This window comes from Zophobas morio, unplaced genomic scaffold (assembly GCF_036711695.1).
Source record: "Zophobas morio isolate AGI-343-1 ecotype UQ-CSIRO unplaced genomic scaffold, CSIRO_AGI_Zmor_V1 ptg000016l, whole genome shotgun sequence".
Taxonomy (NCBI): Eukaryota; Metazoa; Arthropoda; class Insecta; order Coleoptera; family Tenebrionidae; genus Zophobas; species Zophobas morio.
In genome coordinates this window covers 5,515,079-5,537,473 of record NW_026972121.1, presented here as the reverse complement: position 1 = coordinate 5,537,473, position 22,395 = coordinate 5,515,079, and the positions used below count along the sequence as shown (strand labels likewise).

At 34.9% G+C, this 22,395-nt stretch overlaps 6 protein-coding genes across 7 annotated transcripts; 5 read left to right on the top strand and 1 right to left on the bottom strand.

Annotated features, from left to right (window-relative positions):
• Positions 1 to 425: 425 nt before the first annotated feature.
• LOC135129622 (leucine-rich repeat protein soc-2 homolog) lies at positions 426 to 3,261 on the top strand. Its single transcript, XM_064056820.1, has 2 exons — positions 426 to 907; positions 956 to 3,261. Exon 2 carries the CDS (start codon positions 1,013 to 1,015, stop codon positions 2,705 to 2,707), a length of 1,695 nt encoding a protein of 564 aa, XP_063912890.1. The 5' UTR covers positions 426 to 907; positions 956 to 1,012; the 3' UTR covers positions 2,708 to 3,261.
• A 211-nt stretch (positions 3,262 to 3,472) lies between these two features.
• Positions 3,473 to 4,308, top strand: LOC135129630 (iron-sulfur cluster assembly 1 homolog, mitochondrial). The gene is made up of 4 exons (XM_064056841.1): positions 3,473 to 3,635; positions 3,701 to 3,797; positions 3,850 to 3,903; positions 3,958 to 4,308. Exons 2-4 carry the CDS (start codon positions 3,714 to 3,716, stop codon positions 4,210 to 4,212), a joined length of 393 nt encoding a protein of 130 aa, XP_063912911.1. The 5' UTR covers positions 3,473 to 3,635; positions 3,701 to 3,713; the 3' UTR covers positions 4,213 to 4,308.
• LOC135129626 (uncharacterized) lies at positions 4,225 to 6,185 on the bottom strand. The gene is made up of 6 exons (XM_064056838.1): positions 6,039 to 6,185; positions 4,980 to 5,989; positions 4,872 to 4,929; positions 4,695 to 4,822; positions 4,438 to 4,646; positions 4,225 to 4,384 (listed from the first exon to the last, which is right to left on the bottom strand). Exons 1-6 carry the CDS (start codon positions 6,093 to 6,095, stop codon positions 4,296 to 4,298), a joined length of 1,551 nt encoding a protein of 516 aa, XP_063912908.1. The 5' UTR covers positions 6,096 to 6,185; the 3' UTR covers positions 4,225 to 4,295.
• A 4,076-nt stretch (positions 6,186 to 10,261) lies between these two features.
• On the top strand, positions 10,262 to 13,149 carry LOC135129621 (mitochondrial protein C2orf69 homolog). 2 transcript variants are annotated; one of them, XM_064056818.1, is made up of 5 exons: positions 10,262 to 10,399; positions 12,017 to 12,177; positions 12,294 to 12,421; positions 12,471 to 12,814; positions 12,859 to 13,149. In XM_064056818.1, the coding sequence occupies exons 1-5, from the start codon at positions 10,300 to 10,302 to the stop codon at positions 13,074 to 13,076; spliced, it is 951 nt and encodes a 316-aa protein (XP_063912888.1). In that variant the 5' UTR covers positions 10,262 to 10,299; the 3' UTR covers positions 13,077 to 13,149. The 2 variants fall into 2 exon arrangements, with proteins under 2 accessions (XP_063912888.1, XP_063912889.1); XM_064056819.1 differs by having other exon boundaries at positions 10,307 to 10,512.
• On the top strand, positions 10,520 to 12,026 carry LOC135129620 (potassium channel subfamily K member 15). The gene has a single exon (XM_064056817.1). The coding sequence runs from the start codon at positions 10,869 to 10,871 to the stop codon at positions 11,901 to 11,903; it is 1,035 nt and encodes a 344-aa protein (XP_063912887.1). The 5' UTR covers positions 10,520 to 10,868; the 3' UTR covers positions 11,904 to 12,026.
• A 6,609-nt stretch (positions 13,150 to 19,758) lies between the features above and the next one.
• LOC135129619 (phenylalanine--tRNA ligase alpha subunit) lies at positions 19,759 to 21,664 on the top strand. Its single transcript, XM_064056815.1, has 3 exons — positions 19,759 to 19,863; positions 19,912 to 20,836; positions 20,963 to 21,664. Exons 2-3 carry the CDS (start codon positions 19,923 to 19,925, stop codon positions 21,528 to 21,530), a joined length of 1,482 nt encoding a protein of 493 aa, XP_063912885.1. The 5' UTR covers positions 19,759 to 19,863; positions 19,912 to 19,922; the 3' UTR covers positions 21,531 to 21,664.
• The last annotated feature ends 731 nt before the right edge of the window (positions 21,665 to 22,395 follow it).

Here is a 22,395-nt window from a genome sequence, read left to right as displayed (position 1 = left end):
TTTCAAAGTTTGTTTGGTGTAAGTGACCTTGACGGGTTTCTGGGGGAAAACATATGTGTCAAAAATTTGACAGGTTGAATGGTCCCATTGTCAATGTAGATATTTTATTTTAATAAATAGATGAACAGAACATACAGCCTGCACGGGATACAGTGCGGCATAGCTGAGGGCAACCGAAACATTCGTGTTGTGCTAGTTTCGATTGTCATATAAACTACCGCTACCAACCGCGTTCGACCTAAAGTACTAGATGACAGGGCTACCAACTTGACTTTTTATCGAGTGGTTCCGTAGAAATGACCGCTACTGTAAAGCCGGTATTTCTAGGGTAATAATTTTTAGTCCGTCTCTGGCAAACTGATAAATGTCTGAGATAGTCGTTCCAAAGTTCATAGCGAGCACGGAGTACTCCAAAGTCGATGGAAATCTCTCAAAGATTAATAATAAAATAAACTAATAATCTGTGCATTATTCTGAGATAGCACAAACTACCAATATTTCGAAACAACGCATTTTCGCGTTAAAATCCTCGCGAAAATTCAAGTGACAGCGCCGTCGGAGTGACACCCTACCGAACGACCACTCCAAAAAGTGACAGTTATGCGTGAAAATGGCAACGCTTTGTGAAAAACGAACAACAAATTAAAACCACAAAAATAGCAATTTCTCGGCTAAAACTCCTCGCATCGAGCCCCGCAGCCCGAAATCGCCCCCAATCGGCGCTCCACCTGCAGCGGCGTGCGCGTCCCACCAACCACCCATTTCGTGTTTGATGTTGTGTTTACGATTTTGAGGGCGGCGGCACCGGCAGCTGTCTTCACCCAGAAGTCCTTCCACCCCTTTTAACCTTCACGGATAAGCTCAAACCAAACAAAAGCGAAAATGTCGAGGGAATATACACCGAAAAGTGGGTAAGTCCGGCGTGGAAACCCCAACCCTAATCGCGAATTTCCAGTGTGTAATGAAGACGCTCAAATCGATCAGTTGTAAAAATCACGTCTGAACCGACGGAATGACTCAACCTTCTACCAATACATGTCTGCCAGAATCAGAGATGCCGGAAGCTGAATCATCAGGTGTTTTGGAGAGCGTGAAGCAGAAGAAGTACTCGTCGGGGTCCCTGGGGGGCGACATCACGCGCCCGAAGGTGGTGACGGTGAAGCACCCCGAGTCCAACAAGCCCAAGCCCACGGCGAAGAAGAACAAGCCGATTCAGGCCGACTTGGATGTGGCGAAGGAGTTTCTGCGGTGTCGCGACGAGGGTGTGAAGCGGTTAGATTTAAGTAAGTCGAACATCACGTATTTGCCGCCGACGGTGCGGGATTTGATACACTTGTCCGAGCTGTATTTGTACGGTAACAAGTTGGTGTATTTGCCCCTGGAAATCGGGTGCTTGACAAATCTGCAAACTCTAGCTTTAAGTGAGAATTCTTTAACTAGCTTGCCTGATTCTTTAGTTAGTTTGAAGTCGTTGAAAGTATTAGATTTGAGGCACAACAAACTCAATGATATTCCGGACGTGGTGTACAAACTCACGTCTTTGACTACGTTGTTTTTGAGGTTCAATAGGATCCGGTTTGTCGACGACGAGATTAGGTTTCTCACGTCGTTGACCATGCTCAGTTTGCGCGAGAATAAAATCAAGGAGTTACCGGCGGGAATCGGGCAATTGGTGAATTTGGTCACGTTTGATGTGTCTCACAATCATCTCGAGCACTTGCCTGAGGAAATCGGGCAGTGTGTTAATCTTTCCACGTTAGATTTACAACATAACGAGCTTTTGGATATTCCGGAGTCGATAGGGAATTTGCAACAGTTGACTCGGTTAGGGTTGCGTTACAATCGGTTGAGTTCGGTCCCGTCAACTCTGAGTAATTGTAGGCACATGGACGAATTCAACGTCGAAGGTAACGCGATTTCGCAACTACCAGAGAAGCTCCTGTCGAGCTTAAACGAACTGACTAGTATTACGTTATCAAGAAATAGTTTTTCGGCGTTCCCGTCAGGGGGCCCGTCGCAGTTCACCAACGTCGACTCGATCAACTTAGAACACAATCAAATCGATAAAATCCCGTACGGGATTTTCTCGCGAGCAAAACACCTCACGAAGTTAAACATGAAAGAAAACCAGCTCACTTCTTTACCTTTAGACATAGGTAGTTGGGTAAATATGGTCGAACTGAACCTAGGTACAAACCAATTGAGTAAATTACCGGACGATATCCAGTCGCTGCAATGCCTCGAGGTTCTAGTATTATCGAACAACCTCCTCCGGCGCGTTCCCCCCAGTATTGGCAATCTGCGAAAGCTGCGAGTATTAGACTTAGAGGAGAACCGTCTCGAGCAACTACCGAACGAAATAGGGTATTTAACCGAGCTTCAAAGGCTAATAGTCCAAAGCAACCAATTAACTTGCTTACCGAGAGCTATAGGCCACCTATCGAACCTAGTTTTTCTCAGCGTAGGCGAAAACAATCTGGCTTTTCTGCCCGAGGAGATCGGCACACTTGAAAATTTAGAGTCTTTGTACGTGAACGATAACCCCTCTTTGCACAATCTGCCCTTCGAGTTGGCGTTGTGCCTAAATTTACAAATCATGAGTATAGAGAATTGTCCGTTGTCGCAAATTCCTGCTGAAATCGTCGCAGGAGGGCCGTCGCTTGTTATACAATATTTAAAAATGCAAGGGCCTTATCGTGCCATGTGATTGTCTTAAATAGAGAGCAAAATTATTTCATAACCAGTGTGTGTCTGTTAGTTGTTATTAATCAATGTTGAAAAAGAAAAGACATTATCTTTATATTTAGACTAATTGTTCAGAGTTCTTTGTGTTGTACTGGCCGACCTTTCTTCGGGCCGGTTTTACTACGGGTCATAACAAATAGAGCATTTTAACTGCCTTTTCGCCTTTTAGCAATAAAGAACGCACAAATACTCCGTGTTTTAGTTGCTCTTTTTCATGACAACGGTTTTATTTTGTCTCGTCGATATACTGATGACTACTTTTTTATTTAGTAATGATGTATTTTTTTTATTCGCAGTATAGATTATATGAATATATAAATATATGTGAGATATTTAAAACGATGTTGACGTATCCATATTTGTGTTATTTATGTTGTAATTTATTGCCCATGTATATCTACAATCAATAGATACATCGACACTGGATTCTGTCGCAACCATAGTAATTTATATATTTTGGATAAAATAAGCATTTATTGTGATTTTATTTGATAATAAAGGTTTCTGGAAGTTTAACATATTTTCCACGACAAAACCCTAATACGCCCCTGTCCAAAAACATTTCAACGTTTAATAACGTTACCTCATTTATATAAATAAAACTCATCATTGTTATTCTTATCTAAACGCACTAATCACCCTTATATAATCGAATTACAACGCATCGCAAGTCGTGCAAAATTTAAAATCCGGCCCTGTGCCCCGTTTCGATTGGTCAGCGCTAAACACGTCAAACTTTTTGGCTAAAAAATAATCACTTTGTGTTATTTCGCAACAATATTTACCACATTTACGTCTCGAAGCCCGAATTAATCAAAAAAGGGTACCATTTCGAGTAAATTGTGATTATTTTAAGAATTATTTAGTGCGACCTAGTAACTTTTGCTTAGGTTGGTACCTGTTTATTCGCACTTTTGAACATTGACAAATTCTTGAAATTTTTCCATAAATTCAGAAAAAATACAAAAATGGCAACTAGGGTGGTCGCAACGGCCACAGTGAGGGCTATGAAGAACAGGAAGTTGGCCCCGACGCGAGCGGCGCTTATCCTGGTAAAACACCATATCGATTTTGAGGTTATGTTATATTATTTTGTGATTACAGACCCCGGCAGCGGTTAATCGAGTCAAACAAATTCTCACAGGGCACGACAACTATGTACTGACAATACGTAAGTGTGTTCAACTATATTTAACTGATTTGTGTTTGTAGATAGGGTTGAGAATTGGGGTGCGACAGAGGGGTTGTAATGGGTTGTCGTACACTTTAGACTATGTGGAAAGTAAAGACAAAATGGACGAAGAAGTCGTGCAAGATGGAGTTCGCGTTTTCATTGATAAAAAAGCACAACTCACGCTTTTAGGTACTGAGATGGACTATGTAGAAAATAAGCTAAGTTCAGAATTTGTTTTTAATAATCCCAACATCAAAGGAACGTGCGGCTGTGGGGAGTCTTTCAATATATAAATCGTAGGAAGGTACTAGTCAATTAGTATTTATTTGTAAATATAAAAATAGAATACTCGAACTACGTTTTGTTGCTAATAAACCTACAGATGCTTGCGTTGCATTTTCAGTGCTGTCAAGTTTAATATTTTGGGGTCTGCAACTGGTAATTTTTTAGCTTGATCAACATTCTCTACAAAGACAAATTATTATTATTGTTGTTGAATTAATAAACAAAAGGCTTACTTGTATTGTCAATAAGGTTGTACTTCTTCAAGTACTGGAGCGTGGCAAAAGACATTTCTTTGTTGGATGGTTTCAGTTTTAGGGTCGGCAGTTTAGGTTTGTTGGAAACGTTTGGTAATTTTTCAGATGGTAAATACTTCATTAGGAGCTGCTGGACGGCGTAACTTACCTCAGATTCGCTACAATTTTCCACATCAATGTCCGTGTTTCTAAATTATTAAAAATTAATTTTTAATTTAATTCGACTTGTGACATACCTAGTGACTTCACTCGCTTCTTGAATAGGGGACAAATTATTATGTAACGTTTGTCCAAAATTGTTGGCAGGAGCTTGTCCACACTCTGAGTATTTCTGGGCATTTTTTAAAACATTGGTGACTTGATTCTGGAATTGTTTAAGTCAAAATATTTCAATTTTGTTGACAAATCCTTACCATAATATCATTGCACAATGAAAGTTGAATTTCGCCCTCTTCGCCTTCACCTTCCTCACTAAAAAAAAACAATTATTAAATATTCATAACTCTCTTTAAATAACTCACTCTGAATTCTGATAATCACCCATTTCAATTGCTATACTTTGTACATTACTAACATATCCACTTTTCACCTCAAAAGATTCATTTAAATGCAAAGAATTACTCTGGTTACTAGTACTATTATCACACTCCTCAATCTCCTGGATTTTGGGTTCCACAAACTCATTTTTGCGCAGTTTGTGTGGCGCTCGAAACGAAAATTCCACACTTGTGGCTTTAACACCAAACGAAAATAAACTCTTTTTGCTTGGACTGTTCAAGTCTTTCAAAAAAGGTCTTGGAATTGTATCATCAACTTCATGTTGTTGACTTGTCTTCAAACTATTCACTTGGTGTTGCAAATTCATGATTTGTTCATTTTGTTGTTGGATTAGTCGGTACAGATCTTTTAGAGTGGGTTCATCACTGGGGGTTGCAATGTCAGTGCATTTGTCGTAATTTTGGGGCTCAGTTTGGGTGCAGATTTCTGTACAGTGCTGCGTTTTATTTCTGTGGGTTTGTGTCAAATTGACGCGATCTGAACTCGTTGTGAATAAATTCTGGTCTCTGGGTCTCCAATTTGTGTTTGAGGTTGTATTTTCAATACTCTTTAACGTCAGGTCGTTAAATTGCGGATTGCACATTGTGGGTGTCACATTAACAAAGCTATCACATTGTTTACTTAATTGCCAATTGTTTCTTTCAGTATTTTCTTTAGGGGGCTCAACTAAATTATGTCGTTTGGGAGATTCAAAAATACTCAAATCTAAATGCCTGTCTGGCACATTCGCCATATAAATTTGCTTGAAAGTCTTGCCATTCAAATCCGGCACTGCCTTAAGTGTTTGTGGCAAATTTTCTTTCCCGAGAGTTGGTTCATTGTGGTGGTTCTTGAAGCGCACGTGTTTTTTCATGTGAATGAACGAATCACTGTTGGGTCTTGTGGCACCATTAAAATCGAATGTTTTTCGAGACGTCGGAAAAGCCGAGTTGTCGATAATCGAGACTTCAGGAACTAAAGGAATGCGTTGAATCTACGACAAAGTGGTTGGTTTAGATGGTCAATTGGGAGGTTAGTCTTACTGGATTTATAGTTGGAAGAGGTGGGGGCTGCCGTGGTGCCCCGTAAAAAGAGTCCATTGGTACTTTTTCGGAACGTAAAGATCAGATTGAGATGTCATAAATCAACAATCATAATTCAAAAATGTAACTGTCAGAAATGTCATTGTAATGTTGGTCAAACTGAGGTGTTAAAGTCACCAGATATTTAGAAGCCACTAGAACCTCTTCCAGTGGCGTACGTGCATTTTACGGGAACAAGCCTTTCTGGAACGAAAAATTGGATGTTAAGTCGGACTTATAAACCTGCTGTTGATGTTGCCGTTGATGGTAACTTTGAAGTTCAACTTTTGCAGTATTTAAAGTGGTTGTAAAAGAAAAGTGGAGTTGATTACTACAAAAATTTATCATTTTAGACATGTTTTAAAGTTTCTTGTTGTCGAAATAAATCTACATATATTAAGAAAAATAAAAGGCAATATGTAGCACCGCCCACCCACCCTACCTCGATTGTGATGATTTTTTTATTCGTTGTGAGCCAAGAAGGCGGAGCTTAACTCCAAAATCCTTATTTCTGTAAAGAAAAATCATCACAGTTTACAAAAATTGATCGAAATTTGGAAACATTACAAGCAATGCAATTATATGCAAAAAAGAAAAATTTAATATCAGGTCAATAATTATATCACTCTGAGAAAAACTAACAATAAATATAAATTTCTAAAAAGAAACAAAAAAAGTATTTCAAGAGAATCAGTAAAGGAAGACAGAATTAAATAATAAAATCTCATAGAGGTTTATTTAGTGTACGATGAATTCATTTAAATATCAAGAAATTTCTTTAATATGCAGAGTGTCAGAGTCAGATTTCATAAGAAATCAGGAATAAAATACACAAGACATGTCGTATTTGCCAAAGTCACCGTTACCTTAGCAGGTACTGGCCCCGCCCACCCGCCCTGTCTTTTCGTAGAGGGTATCTCGTCTGCCAAAATCAGTCTTATCTCAGGAGCTACTAGCCCCGCCCACCCACCCTCTCTTATTTTGAGGCTATTTCATTTGCCAAAATGAATTTTATCTCAGCTAGTACTTGCTACGATAAGACTGATTGTGGCAAACTACATACCTTCTAAGAAAACAGAGGGTGGGTGGGCGGGGCTAAAACTTGCTAAGATAGAACTGAACAATGATAAGAGTCGTCTTTCGAATGATGAAGGGGTGGGCGGGCGGGGTTACTGTCTCCTCATAAAACTAGAAAAAAGCTAGATTTTGCTTACTTTTACAAAAAATTACCAAAATTTGCAAACATTACAAGCTTACTTATATGCAAAAGAGAAAAATTTTATATCAGGGCAATAATTATATCACTTAATGAAAATAACCAACAATAAATATAAAGTTCTAAAAAGAAACAAAAAAAGTATTTCAAGAGATTGTTATTATCATAGTTACAATTGTTCTTAATCAGAGATTAAATTTGATTTGCGTTTATGCAACCGGCCCACATTAAAACATGTTTTTAATTTCTGGTAAAGTATTCAAGGATTTTGCAGTTAAGCTCCTCCCACTTAGTTCACGGCGAATAAAAAAAATCATCACAATTGAGATAGGGCGGGTGGGCGGGTTTACATTTTACCTTTTTGTTTTAATATGTGTAGACTTTTCTTAAGTTTTTGTAATGAAAAGATGGCTAGGTATATTAAGAAAAGAAAAGGCAAAATATAAGCCCCGCCCACCCGCCCTATCTCAAGTCTAATGGTTTTTTTTGTTCGTCGTAAGCTGAGGGGCGGAGCTTAATTGAAAAGTCCTTATTTTTCTGCGAGAAATTACCATGTGAAATATGTTCTTATGTAATCGTGTTATACAGAGAAAACTAATTAATGTTTTAATTAAAAAAGAATACCAAAAGAGCCTATAAGCCCCACCCATCCGTCTCAATCTCAATCGTGATGAATTTTTCATTCGTTGTCAGATCAAGGGGCGGGCCTTAATTGCAAGGTCCCTATTTATCAACAAGAATTTACCATTGTAAGCATGTTTTAAGTTTCTCATCCTGAAAAGACGGCTACGTATATTAAGAAAAAAAGGCAAAATATAAGTCCCGCCCACTCGCTCTATCTCAAATGCGATGATTTTTTTTTATCGTCGAGAGCCAAAGGAGCAGAATTTAATTGCAAAATCCTTATTATTTCTCTATAACAAATTACCATGTAAGATATATTTTTGAGTATTGTGTTATTCAAAGAATACTATTAGGTATGTATTAAAAAAATTAAAGCCAATGACTAAGCCCAACCCATACCTGCCCTAGCAGACTTTGGGGCGGAGCCTAATTGCAAAATCCATGTTTCCTTACAAAAATTTTCCATTTTGAACATGTTTTAAGTTTCTAAGAATAAAAAAAAGATGGGGTGGGTGGGCGGGGTTTATATTTTGCCTTTTTTCTTAACATACAATGTATTCTTTGAACAACACGATACTTAAAAACATGTTTTTAATTTTTTGTGTTTTTTTTTTGTTCGTCGTAAGCCGAGGGGCGGAGCTTAATTGAAAAATCCTACTTTTTTTCTGCGAGAAATTACTATGGGAAATATGTTCTTATGTAATCGTGTTATAAAAAGAAAACTAAATGTTTTAAATAAAAAAGAATACCATTAGAGCCTATAAGCTCCACCTATCCGTCTCGATCTCAATCGTGATGAATTTTTCATTCGTTGTCAGGCCGAGGGGTGGAGCGTAATTGCAAAATCGATATTTCCCTATACGCATTTACAATTTTAAACATGTTTTAAGTTTCTTGTTCCGAAAAGACATATATATTAAGAAAAAGGGCAAAATGTAAACCCCACCCACCCACCCTATCTCTATTGTGACGATTTTTTTTTTATCGTCGAGAGCCAAAAGAGCGGAATTTAACTGCAATATGCTTATTATTTCTCTATAAGAAATTACGACATATTTTTGAGTATCATGTTATTCAAAGAATACTAGTTACATATGTATATTAAAAAAAAATTTAAACCAAAGATTAAGCTCAACCTATACCTGCCCTGATCTAAATCGTAATTAAGTTTTCATTCGTTGGCAGACCTAGGGGCGGAGCCTCATTGCCAAATCTATGTATCCTTACGAAAATTGAAAATTTACTATTTTAAACGTGTTTTGAGTTTCTAAGAAAAAAAAATCATCACAATAGGGATGGGGTGGGTGGGCGGGGTTAATATTTTGCCTTTTTTTCTTAATATACATAGTATTCTTTAAACAACCTGATACTCAAAAACATCTTATAAAGTATTCAAGTATTTTGCAGTTAAGCTCCTCCTCCTTAGTTTACGGCGAATAAAAAAAAATCATCACAATTGAGATAGGGCGGGTGGGCGGGATTACATTTTGCCTTTTTGTTTTAACATTCACAACATGAAAAAAGTCAAAAACATGTTAAAAATGGAAAACTTGTATACGAAAATACCGATTTTGCAATTACGCTCTGTCCCGAAATCACTAAATCCATATTTCCTTGCAGGAATACACCATTTTAACAATTTTGTAATTTTTTGTTATGAAAAGATGGCTATGTATATGTATTAATAAAAAAAAGGCAAATTATAAGCCCCTCCCACTCGCCCTATCTCAATTCTAATGATTTTTTTATTTGTCGTAAGCCGAGGGGCGGAGCTTAATTGCAAAATCGATACTTTCCTTCAAAAGTTTACCATAAAATTTAACATTTTAATCATGGGTTACCTTTCTTGTTGTGAAAAGATCTGTTTTTGAGACGAATAGCAATAAATCTTGTTGATTCAAACATCGAGAACTCTCTTTATAACAATGCATAAGTACTGACAGAAAGCTACAGTGTAGATGGCAGCTATTTAAAATATAAGGTTTCGGTGAACAGGTTAATAAATGGTTTAACGAGTAGACCTCATTATCTCTATCAAAATTGAATTTTCGTGGAATTACTGCTGTCAACCAGAAAAATGTCCCCCCTACTTCAGGGGATTTTCCTTCAAGTTGGCAGCGCTGCACACTACCGCCGCAATTTGATTTTGATTGGTTGAAAACCCAATGCCAACGACGTCGCGACAAGTTTATAAATCTACCTTTAAAATAAATAAGTCAACCTGATAATAATTTTGTGAATGTAATAATACAAATGTTAATGTAATGTTTGGTTCTTAATTGGGTTTTTGTTCGATGTTTTTGAATAAATGTCAGATGGAAAAAATCCATTGTTGTATGTTGTTGGGGTGGTACTCATGCTTGTCAATTCGAGTTGAAAAAAATGTTTTTTCTTGCGGTAAAACGACTACTGGAGCGCAAAAGTTGCCTCTTCGTTGGAAACACAACATTCACGACATTCTTGGTGCGTCCGGGCCGCACATGTACGTCTTTTTCGAAAATCGACTAGGCTGAAAATTGAGGTTATGTTTACTTTTCGACGAGAATGTTGACTGCACTTTTGTACGAGTTTTAAGCGAATATTTACAATTTTCAGGTTAGTATGTCTCTTATTTACGTAGACAGACAACCGGTTGTGTATTTTCTGTATTATTATTACTATTCCGATTGTTGCTATGTCGTACCCCTTATTGAACACAACCAGACTAAACAAACACTTCATAAATCACCTCCGCGGTGCACCTCTCCGCAGAAAAACCCAGTTAAGTTGTACTTCATCACGACATAAACAAGTTGTAAAAGTCAACACTGTTTACAAGCAAACTCATCAAGTTTAATTAGCATCCAACGTACATCCGCATCGAGTTTATTTGATCGGTTTTTGTCCAGCGACTTGGCTGTCTTTTGGCACCGGTCCAAGTTTACGCAAATCTCGAAATAACTCCGACGCATATGATTCTCAATAGTTCAGTCACCGTCGCCATGAATAGACGTCGGTATTTCCGCAGCTCCTTGCGCAGCAGAGAGTCTTCGACCAGTGATATCGACCCTCGCGAGAAAATCAAAGACTACTTGAGGAAATTCGTCGCATTTATGTGCTCCCAAGTCGGTGTGGGGGCCTTGGTGGTTTGCTACACCATAATCGGCGCAGTGGGCTTCAGTCGAATCGAGTCCCGCTACAACGACACGATAGGGGACACAGTCAACGAAATCCGGAGCAACTATTCAACAGAACTGTGGTTCGTGGCCGAAAGATGGAACGTTTTTAACAAAACGGCGTTCTATCTGGACACGAACGAAAAACTGAGGAGTTTCCAGAACGAAATGGTCGTGGTTATTAAAAAGGGGTACCATGGTCCGGATTCCAACACTAAGTGGACTTTCCCGGCCGCCTTGATGTTTTGTTTGAGCATAATCACGATGATTGGGTACGGGAATTTGGTACCGAAGACCAGTTGGGGGAAATTCGCAACGGTGGTGTATGCGGTGATCGGAATCCCGTTATACGTTCTCTATTTTTTAAACATGGGTGAAATCCTCGCTGGGTGTTTCCGATGGGTGTACACATGGTTGTACGAATGCAGCACCCGCAAGAACGAAAAAATTCAGCGCAGGATTGTGGTACCCACGACGGCGTGTTTGTGGGTCATGGGTGGCTATGTTTTAATAGGGGCTTTAATGTTTTCGGCGTGGGAACAGTGGACGTATCTAGACAGCGCCTACTTTTGCGTTACGAGTCTTTGTAAATTGGGTTTGGGGGATTTCGTGCCAGGGGCGGCTTCCAAAGATGGGAACGAGTCGAAATTGGTTATCAATTTTATTTATATTTTAGTGGGGTTGGGGTTGGTGGCGATGTGTTTTAATTTGATGAGGGAGGAAGTGAGGGTGAAAGTGGAGGAGTTCCGGGAGGATTTCAGACAGTGCTTGGAGGATACGAGGGTTAGAATGTTCGAGTGTTGCAGGAAGTACAAGGAAGAAGAGTTTTGAGGTGGAGTGGCGCGATTTAAAAATATTAACATTTTTGGTGTTGTGGATTTTCAAACGGGACTATTTCGGTGTTTTTTTATTTTTGGGTGTGCACATTTTTGGATTCGTTCCAGATTGTACACGTGTGGGTATGATCGATGAGGAGAAAGCCGGTCCAGTGAGACTTTTGGGGGTTGCTGGATATCAAGACAGGTCGAACGATGTGGTCTACTGCGGACCGAGACTCCAGAATGAGGGACAGGATACGGTGGTGTACTTCGGTGGAGACATCCAGGTATTAAAAAATATCACGTTTTGAGGTGGCTATGCTTTTAACGCTTACGTTGGTATTTCCGATTTCACGACAGGCTTACCAACTCAAATTTTCGCTACACACCCTATTTCTTCCAGGATTTCAAAGAAAGCATGGAATCGCACCGCGACAACAAAAACTACGTAACCTGGAGCCTGGACAACACGGCTTTAATCCTTCAGGCGACTTTCCCCAATTCTCACATTATTGTAGTTCGACCATCAAAGTACCCAATAAATAAATACTTTTGTTTTTTCTTAATCCGGCCATTCCAGAATGGAATACAAAACATTCAGTTGTTTCCAAAATTTCGTACCGAGTGGCAACTGTGGGGTACCTCACCACATCCAGATGCACCACTGCCTACAACACCTCGACACGTTAATCGCTAACATTGGAAACCAAGTCAACAAACCGCTAAACCACGATTTAACCATAATCGGGTTCAGTAAAGGGTGTGTGGTTCTAAATCAGTGTTTGTACGAGTTTAGTACCATGAAAGAAAAAGACGAGTTTGTGTCAAGGATAAAGAATATGTTTTGGTTAGATGGTGGTCACAGTGGCGGGAAAAACACGTGGGTGACGTCGAAGCCATTGCTGCAAACTTTAGCTAATTTTGGTAAGTGTGGGTTTTTTTGAGTCGAGTTTTACTGGTTTTTGTAGGTATTAATGTACATATACATGTTTCTCCATATCAAGTGCAGGACGATCGACGACCTTGGATAAAAAAGGAGGAGAAGATATTTTATACGACGTTGCGCAATTTTAACGCTTGTGTACAACGTCGGGTGCATTTTGGGGATTTGCCGCCTAGTATTGTTCAGCATTTTAGTATTTTGAATGAGTTTTACGAGGGACATTCCACGGAGGACGGAACGTAATTGTAACTAGTGTATTAATGTATTTATTTATTAATTATAAGAAATAAATGATAAAATCAGAGAACATAGAGAAGCGTCATAGTTTAAATTGAATGACGGGTGAGGACTCCTCGACTTATGTTGGCAACAGTGTTTGTTTCTAACTAGGAATAAAATTAACTACAATAGAAAAAATGTTATAATATTTTCACTTTAATTCAGGTCACACGAATGACAGTTCGTCGTCTGAGAACTTGTTTGATCTACAGACCAGAACGCACTCAGGCCAATGTCGACTCTAAGCGTCCTGAAACGATTTGATTTATAAGCCATGATCCGTGATCTGATACAAATCCTAACCTATAATTTCTTGCTGTTTCAACTTTCGAATTCTCAGTGTTTCGAAATTTTTCAATTTCTCGGTTTTCAGTTTTTCTCTTCAATTTTACGATTTTTAATATTTCGATTTTTTAATTTTTGACTTTTATAAACTCTTTATTTGTCGATTTTTCAATTAATTGATTTTTCAGATTTTTTGGTTTTTCAATTTTTTCAGGTTTCGATTTTTCAACTTCACTTTTTTGATTTTTCGATTTCTCAATTTTTCAATTTTTTAATTTCTCAGTTTTTGGATATTTCAGTTTTCGGATTTTTCAGGTTTGACATTTTTCAGTTTTTCTTTCATTTTTGAGTTTTTGGATATCTTAGTTTTGGGATTTTTCAATATTTCTATTCTTCGACTTTTCGATTTTTGACTCCTGGATTTTTCGTTTTGTTGATTATTTTACTTTTCCGATTTTTCAATTTTTCGATTTTCACATTTTGCACTTTTTCGATTTTTAATTTTTAATCTTTCGATTTCGACCTATTTTTCGTTTTTTCAATTTTTCTAGTTCTTAATTTCCAATTTCTAGATTTTTCCAAGTTTTCATTTTATACGTTTTCGGTTTTTACAATTTCCAATTTTTCCATTTCTCTGATTCGAAAAGTTGGAAAATCGAAAAAGTAAAGACAGGAAAATATAAGAAATTGAAAATCTAAAAAAACGAAAAATTGCAAAATCGAAAACGTAGAAAGAAAATCGAAAAATTGGAATTTCGAAAAATTGTAAAATCGAAAAGCTGTAATTAAAAAATTGAACGTCGAGAAATTGAAAACTTAAAATCGAAACTGGAAAATTAAAAAATGAAAATTCTAAAATTCCAACATTGGAAAGATTATTATTATGACATATTTAAAACGAAATCTAGAAAAACTTAAAAAACGAAAAATTTCAAATCGAAAAATTGAAAAGCCAAAAAATGAAAAAAGTTCACGTTGAAAAAAAGAAAAATTATAAACTCAGAACACTGAAAAACTGAAAAATGGATAAAATAAAGAACATGAAAAAAACCGAAACAAAAAATTGCAAATCGAAAAATTGAAAATTTGTGAAATTGTAAATCGAAAAATAGCAAATTTTACAAAATTGAAACATCCAAGAGTTGGAAAATCTAAAAACTGAAATATTTGTCTAGGAGTGAAGAATGGAAAATTGTAAAAATACAGACAATTAAAAATGAAAATGAAAGCCGCAAATCGAAAATTTTAAAAATTGAAAACTCCAGAAAATTTAAATCGAAAAATTGCAAAATCGAAAAACTGAAGAAACAAAAAACTGAAAAACCGAAAAATTGCAAATCAAAGGACTGACGAAACGAAAAATTGAAAAATTGGAAAGAAGAAAAAATGAATCGATTCGAAAAAATTATAAAATTGAAAATCTGTAACATTGCAAGATCCAAAAATTAATATGTAAATGAAAAAGTTATAAAATCCAATACATAATTGAAAAATGAAACAATTCTAAAATCGCAAAAAATTGAAAAATCAAAAAGTTGGAAAATCGAAAAATTGCAAATCGAAAAATTATAAAATCCAAACACTGAAAAACCTAAAAACTGCAAAAATAAAGAACATAAAAAAATCGAAACCAAAAATTGCAAATCGAAAAATTGAAAATTCTAAAAATTGAAATATCCCAAAGTTATAAAATCAAAAAACTGATAAATTTGAAAACGAAAACTCGATAAGTGAAGAATGAAAAACTGAAAAACTGCAAATCGAAAAATTAAGAAAACAAAAATTATAACATTGGAACATTGAAAAACTGAACATTTGTAAAAATAAATAAAATAAAAATCTAAATGAAAAATTGAAAATTCGAGAAATTTTAGATCGAAAAATTGAAGGAACAAAAAAATGAAAAATCAAAAAATTGCAAATTGAAGAACCGACGAAACGAAAAATTGAAACAATGAAAAACTAAAAATCGAAAACTTGGACAGAAGGAAAAACAAATCAAATCGAAAAATTAGAAAATTGAAAAGCTGTAACATGAAAGATCTAAACCAAAAAATTGGAAAATCGAATAAAAATGAAAAAGTTATAAATTCCAATAATTGAAAAATTATACAATTCTAAAGTCGCAAAATAAAAAAACGACATTATTACATATGTATTTAAAATGAAATCTAGAAAAATTGCAAATCAAAAATCGCAAACCGAAAAATTGAAAAATTCAAAAACTGACAAATTTCACACTGAAAAAAAGAAAAATTATAAAACCAGAACATTGAAAAACCGAAAAATTGAAAAAATAAAAAAAAAAACCGAAACGGAAAATTGCAAATCGGAAAACTGAAAACTTGTGAAATTGCAAATCGAAAAATTGCAAAATCTAAAAATTGCAACACCCAATAGTTGGAAAATGGAAAACTGGAAAATCTAAAAATGAAAACTCGAAGAGTTTGCATGTCTTGAAAAGACAAAAAAATAAATATCTGGATTTTTAGATGTGTCGACTTTTGACTTTTTCGATTTTTAAATTTTAGATTTCTCAATTTTTTGGTATTTTAATTTTTCAATATTTAAAATTTTCGATTTCTCGATTTTTCATTTCAGCTCTTCCATATTTCAATTTTTCAAAAGTTTCGATTTCTTATCCGATTTTTCGACTTCCCGGTTTTAGATTTTCTGTTTTTCAATTGTCGTTTTTTCAAATTTTCGATTTTTTCAATTTTTCAAATTTGACATTTTAAACTGTCAATTTTTCGATTTTTCAATTAATCGATGGTTTGACTTTCCCATTTCTTGACTTTCGAGAGTTTCGATATTGCTGTTCTTCAATTCTTTAATTTCTCGATTTTTCATTTTTTAGTTTTTTTAAGGTTTCGATTTTTCGACTTCATTTTTGGAATTTTTCGATTGCTCGATTTTTCGACTTTTTAGGTTCTCACTTTTTGGATGTTTCAGTTTTCGGATTTTTCAAGTTTTCCATTTTTCAGTTTTTCTTTCATTTTTGAGTTTTTGGATATCTCAGTTTTGGGATTTTTCAATATTCTTCGACTTTTCGATTTTTGACTCCTGGATTTTTCGATTTGTTGATTATTTTACTTTTTCGATTTTTAATTTTCAATCTTTCGATTTCGACCCATTTTTCGTTTTTTCAATTTTTCTAGTTCTTAATTTCCAATTTTTAGATTTTTGCAAGTTTTCATTTTGTACGTTTTCGGTTTTTACAATTTCCAATTTTTCCATTTTTCTGACTCGAAAAGTTGGAAAATCGAAAAAGTACAAAGACAGGAAAATCTGAGAAATTGAAAATCTGAAAAAATGAAAAATTGCAAAATCGAAAACGTAGAAAGAAAATCGAAAAATTGGAAAGAAGAAAAAACGAATCGAATCGAAAAATTGGAAATCCGAAAAATTGCAAAATCGAAAAGCTGTAATTAAAAAATTGAAGGTCGAGAAATTGAAAACTTAAAAATCGAAACTGGAAAATTAAAATATGAAAATTCTAAAATTCCAACATTGGAAAGATTATTATTATTACATATTTAAAACGAAATCTAGAAAAACTGAGAAAACGAAAAATTTCAAATCGAAAAACTGAAAAGTCAAAAAATGAAAAAAATTCACATTGAAAAAAAGAAAATTATAAACTCAGAACACTGAAAAACCGAAAAATGGATAAAATAAAGAACATAAAAAAACCGAAACAAAAAATTGCAAATCGAAAAATTGAAAATTCGTGAAATTGTAAATCGAAAAATAGCAAATTTTACGAAATTGAAACATCCAAAAGTTGGAAAATCGAAAAACTGAAATATTTGTCGAAGAGTGAAGAATGAAAAATTGTAAAAATACAGACAATTAAAAATGAAAATGAAAGCCGCAAATCGAAAATTTTAAAAATTGAAAACTCCAGAAAATTTAAATCGAAAAACTGAAGAAACAAAAAAATTAAAAACCGAAAAATTGCAAATCAAAGGACTGACGAAACGAAAAATTGAAAAATTGGAAAGAAGAAAAAACGAATCGATTCGAAAAAATTATAAAATCGGAAATCTGTAACATTGTAAGATCGAAAAATTAATATGTAAATGAAAAAGTTATAAAATCCAATACATAATTGAAAAATGAAACAATTCTAAAATCGCAAAAAATTGAAAAATCAAAAATAAAAAATCTAAATGAAAAAACGAAAAATTGAAAAATCTGAAAGTTGGAAAATCGAAAAATTGCAAAAATAAAGAACATAAAAAAATCGAAACGAAAAATTGCAAATTGAAAAATTGAAAATTATAAAAATTGAACCATCCAACAGTTAGAAAATCAAAAAACTGAAAAATTTGAAAACGAAAACTCGAAAAGTGAAGAATGAAAAACTGAAAACTGCAAATCGAAAAATTAAAAAAACAAAAATTATAAAATTGGAACATTGAAAAACTGAACATTTGTAAAAATAAATAAAATAAAAATCTAAATGAAAAATTGAAAATTCGAGAAATTTTAGATCGAAAAATTGAAGGAATAAAAAAATGAAAAATCAAAAAATTGCAAATCGAAGAACCGACGAAACGAAAAATTGAAACACTGAAAAAATAAAAATCGAAAAATTGGACAGAAGAAAAAACAAATCGAATCGAAAAATTGGAAAATTGAAAAGCTGTAACATGAAACATCTAAATCAAAAAATTGGCAAATCGAATAAAAATGAAAAAGTTATAAATTCCAATAATTGAAAAATTAAACGATTCTAAAGTCGCAAAATAAAAAAGGACATTATTATTACATATGTATTTAAAATGAAATCTAGAAAAATTGCAAATCAAAAATCGCAAACCGAAAAATTGAAAAATTCAAAAACTGAAAAATTTCACACTGAAAAAAGAAAAATTATAAAACCAAAACATTGAAAAACCGAAACGGAAAATTGCAAATCGGAAAACTGCAAATTTTTGAAACTGCAAATCGAAAAACTGCAAAATCTAAAAATTGAAACATCCAAAAGTTGGAAAATGGAAAACTGGAAAATCTAAAAATGAAAACTCAAAGAGTTTGCATGTTTTGAAAAAACAAAAAAGAAATATCTGGATTTTTCGATGTGTCGAGTTTTGACTTTTTCGATTTTTAAATTTTAGATTTGTCAATTTTTTGGGATTTTAATTTTTCAATATTTAAAATTTTCGATTTTTCGATTTCTCGATTTTTCATTTCAGCTCTTCCATATTTCAATTTTTCAAAAGTTTCGATTTCTTAATCTTCCGATTTTTCGACTTCCCGGTTTTAGATTTTCTGTTTTTCAATTGTCATTTTGTCAAATTTTCGATTTTTTAATTTTTCAAATTTGACTTTCTATTTTTGACTTCTGGATTTTTAGATGTGTCTACCTTTTTATTTTTTCGATTTTTCAATTTTTGGATTTTTCAAATTTAGATTTTTCAATCTTTCGATATTTTAATTTTTCAATATTTCTTAATCTTTCGATTTTTTTACTTCCTGGTTTTAGATTTGTTAATTTTTCATTCCCGATTAATCGAGATTTGATTGTCCAGGTTTTCGATTTATCAGTTTTTCAATTTTTTATTTTGGCCTATTTCGGTTTCCTAGTTTTTCCAGTTTTCCATTTTTTCGTTTTTTGATTTTTCCGCTTTTCCAATTTTTCAACTTTTAACTTTTTGTTGGTCGATTTCTCTTTTTTCGATTTTTCGACTTCATCACTTTTCGATTTCTCGTTCTTTGGATCTTTTAATCTCTCAATTTTTCAATTTTCCGAATTTTTAAGTTTTTTGATTTATCAACATTTGGATTTTTCGATATTTTGATTGTCAATTTCTCAGTTTATAAATTGTTCAATTTTTAACTTTTCGATTTTTTGATTTTGGCCTATTGTTCGACTTTTCGACTCCACTATTTCTTGATCTTTTGATTTTTCGATTTCTCGGTTTTTCGAAGTTTCGATTTTTCAGTTATCCGATTTTTTAAATTTGGGAGTTCCGATTTCTCGATTTTCAGTTCTTCGATATTTCGATTTTTCAATTTTTCGGTTTTATGATTTTTTAAGGTTTCGATTTTTCTGTTATTAGATTTCTCGATTTTTCGAATTTTCGATTATTTTTATTGTTCATTTTTTTTCTCACTGTTAATATACAAAAATTGTCACTAAAAACATTTAAAAATTCATACAAAATAGAACACAATGTTTCCAAAACATTTTTCCGAAAAAAATCCATTGAGTTATTACGATTTCAACAAAATTCTTAGTTGAAGACGTTTTGCTAGTATAAAACACAAATTATATTGATCTATGATAAAATCAACCATGTCGTTGTTTAATAAACCGGTGAAGTGTTTTTAGCCACTTCCACCACATAACGTGTTAAATGACAGTTGGCATTATTGAAAAGTGACAAGTGACAGTGACATGTCATATTCCGTCACCGGTGACTAGGTTATCTTTTAACACGTTGAATTAATCAATCAGGTAATTAATTGCATCACTTCCACACAAATCTAAAAAAAGACGTTCTAGCACCTGTCACAATGACAGACCTAAGCGAAAAAATCCTCCACCGAGTCTCCGAGTCCGAACCCATAAGCACCCTAGAACTATCAAAACAGTTCCAAGAAGACCACCAAAAAATAATCGGGGCCCTTAAAAGTATCCAAGCACACGGTGACCTCCTCGTCGCGGAGCCCCAAAGCGACAAGTTCATAGAATTGACTGAAGAAGGCAAACTAATTGTGGAAACAGGTAGCCACGAAGCAAAAATCTACAACGCCGTTCCCGACGATGGAATCCCCCAATCGGATCTCATGAAAATCCCGAACGCGAAGGTCGGTTTTAGTAAAGCAATGTCAGCCGGGTGGATCGTTATGGATAAAAACGGAGCGGCCCCCGTTATCAAAAAGAAAGTACACAAAATTGTGGACACGGTTCAAGCTAATTTGAAGTTAATTCTGTCGGGGCATGCAGCCCAGATTGCTGATAGTGTGAAACAGGAGTATAAAAAGAGAAAACTCATACAAGAAGTGGTTCAGAAGAGTTTCCTTTTGAGTAAAGGGCGCGATTTTAGTCTAACTTTGACAAAACTGGAGACGGATTTAACTGCTGATATGTTGGTGTCTGGAAACTGGAAGAACTTGTCGTTCAAGGAGTATAATTTTGACGCTTTGGGGACGCCTCTGGATTGTGGGTATTTGCACCCATTGTTGAAAGTCAGGTTTGAGTTCAGACAGATTTTCTTGGAAATGGGGTTCTCTGAGATGCCTACGAATAACTACGTGGAGAACTCCTTCTGGAATTTCGACGCGTTGTTCCAACCCCAGCAGCACCCAGCTAGGGACGCCCACGACACTTTTTTCGTTTCAGACCCCAAAATTAGCACAAAGTTTCCAGAGGAATATAAAGAGAGGGTGAAGGAGGTGCACAGTAAAGGCGGCTATGGATCAATAGGGTAAACATTTTTTTTTATCAAGTTTGCCACTTCGCTGTCACAATGTCGTTTATAACCTCACTTTTGAAATTTTTAGTGTGGTTACATAGGCAACCAATAATTCAAGTCAGTTTTAATTATTTCTAGCTACCGCTACGACTGGAAGATCGAAGAAGCCCAGAAAAACCTCCTCCGCACCCACACCACCGCCAACAGCGCGCGAATGCTGTACAAATTAGCCCAACAGAAACAATTCAAACCCACCAAACTCTTCAGTATTGACAAAGTATTCCGGAACGAAACGCTCGACGCCACCCATTTGGCCGAATTCTGTCAAGTTGAAGGCGTGATCGCCGACTACGACGTGACTTTGGGGGATTTAATTGGCGTTTTTGCCGAATTTTTCAAAAAGTTGGGGATCACGGAGCTTGAATTCAAGCCTGCTTATAACCCGTATACTGAGCCCAGTATGGAGATTTTCTGCTTCCATAACGGTCTAGGGAAGTGGATTGAACTGGGGAATTCTGGGATGTTCAGGCCCGAGATGTTGTTAGCCATGGGTTTGCCGGAGAACGTGAGAGTGATTGCGTGGGGGTTGTCTTTGGAAAGACCCACGATGATTAAGTATGGTTTGACGAATATTCGGGATTTGGTTGGGCCCAAGGTGGATTTGGAGATGGTGCAGAGGAGTCCGATTTGCAGGCTGGATAAATAATTCACGTACTTCACATTTAAAGCCGGTACTTTTTTATTGAACAGTGTTTACAATACTTTAAGGTTGTTATTTATTTTGTAATTAGTACACAAAAAATACAGAAGTCGGATGAAAATAAAAAGTTTTTAATTTTAGTTGCGTTAGTTGTGTGTATACCCCACCTGCGGCTCCTCCCACTACCGTTATTTCCGACTAAGGCGAAAAGAACCGAGCGCTAGATCGGGCTGCGCCAGAAATGAAGTGTTTTATTTTTAAATTTCTCCTAAAATACTTAATTAGCTACAAATAACAAATTAGCAGAATTATAAATAATAATACGAGGAAAACAAAATAGTTATTAATGTTTGTGTTTTTTTTGTCAGGTTGGCAAGATATTTAAAATCTTATGATGGCATACCTGATGTCAAATTCAAATTTTCAGCACCAATTGGTTTTTAGGCGCTTTTAATTTTGAGGTTAGAACAAACAATTTTGTTGATATGTTACACATTTATTAAAGCAAATAATTAAAAAAAATATATATTATATAATAAAACAAAAAAAAAACATGTCTCGTTAAACAACCGTTTTTTATTCACTAACATCTCTAGTTTAACCTCAATTTGTGTCAATGATAGTCACATTTACATAAAAAATAATCAAGTTTCTTTCACATTTTTTGTTTCCAGAGCTTCCTTCCATGTCAAATTTAAAAAATCGTACGGTATACTTACCTATTTAAAAGGCGATTATAAAAATTTAATATCACGTTGACTTTGAAACTTCGTGAATTTTAATTTTCTAAAAGTTTTTTAGTCTTTATTTTTTAATAGACAGTGCAGTGACAGATTTTCCAAAGCAACCTTGATGTACGATATTTTATGAT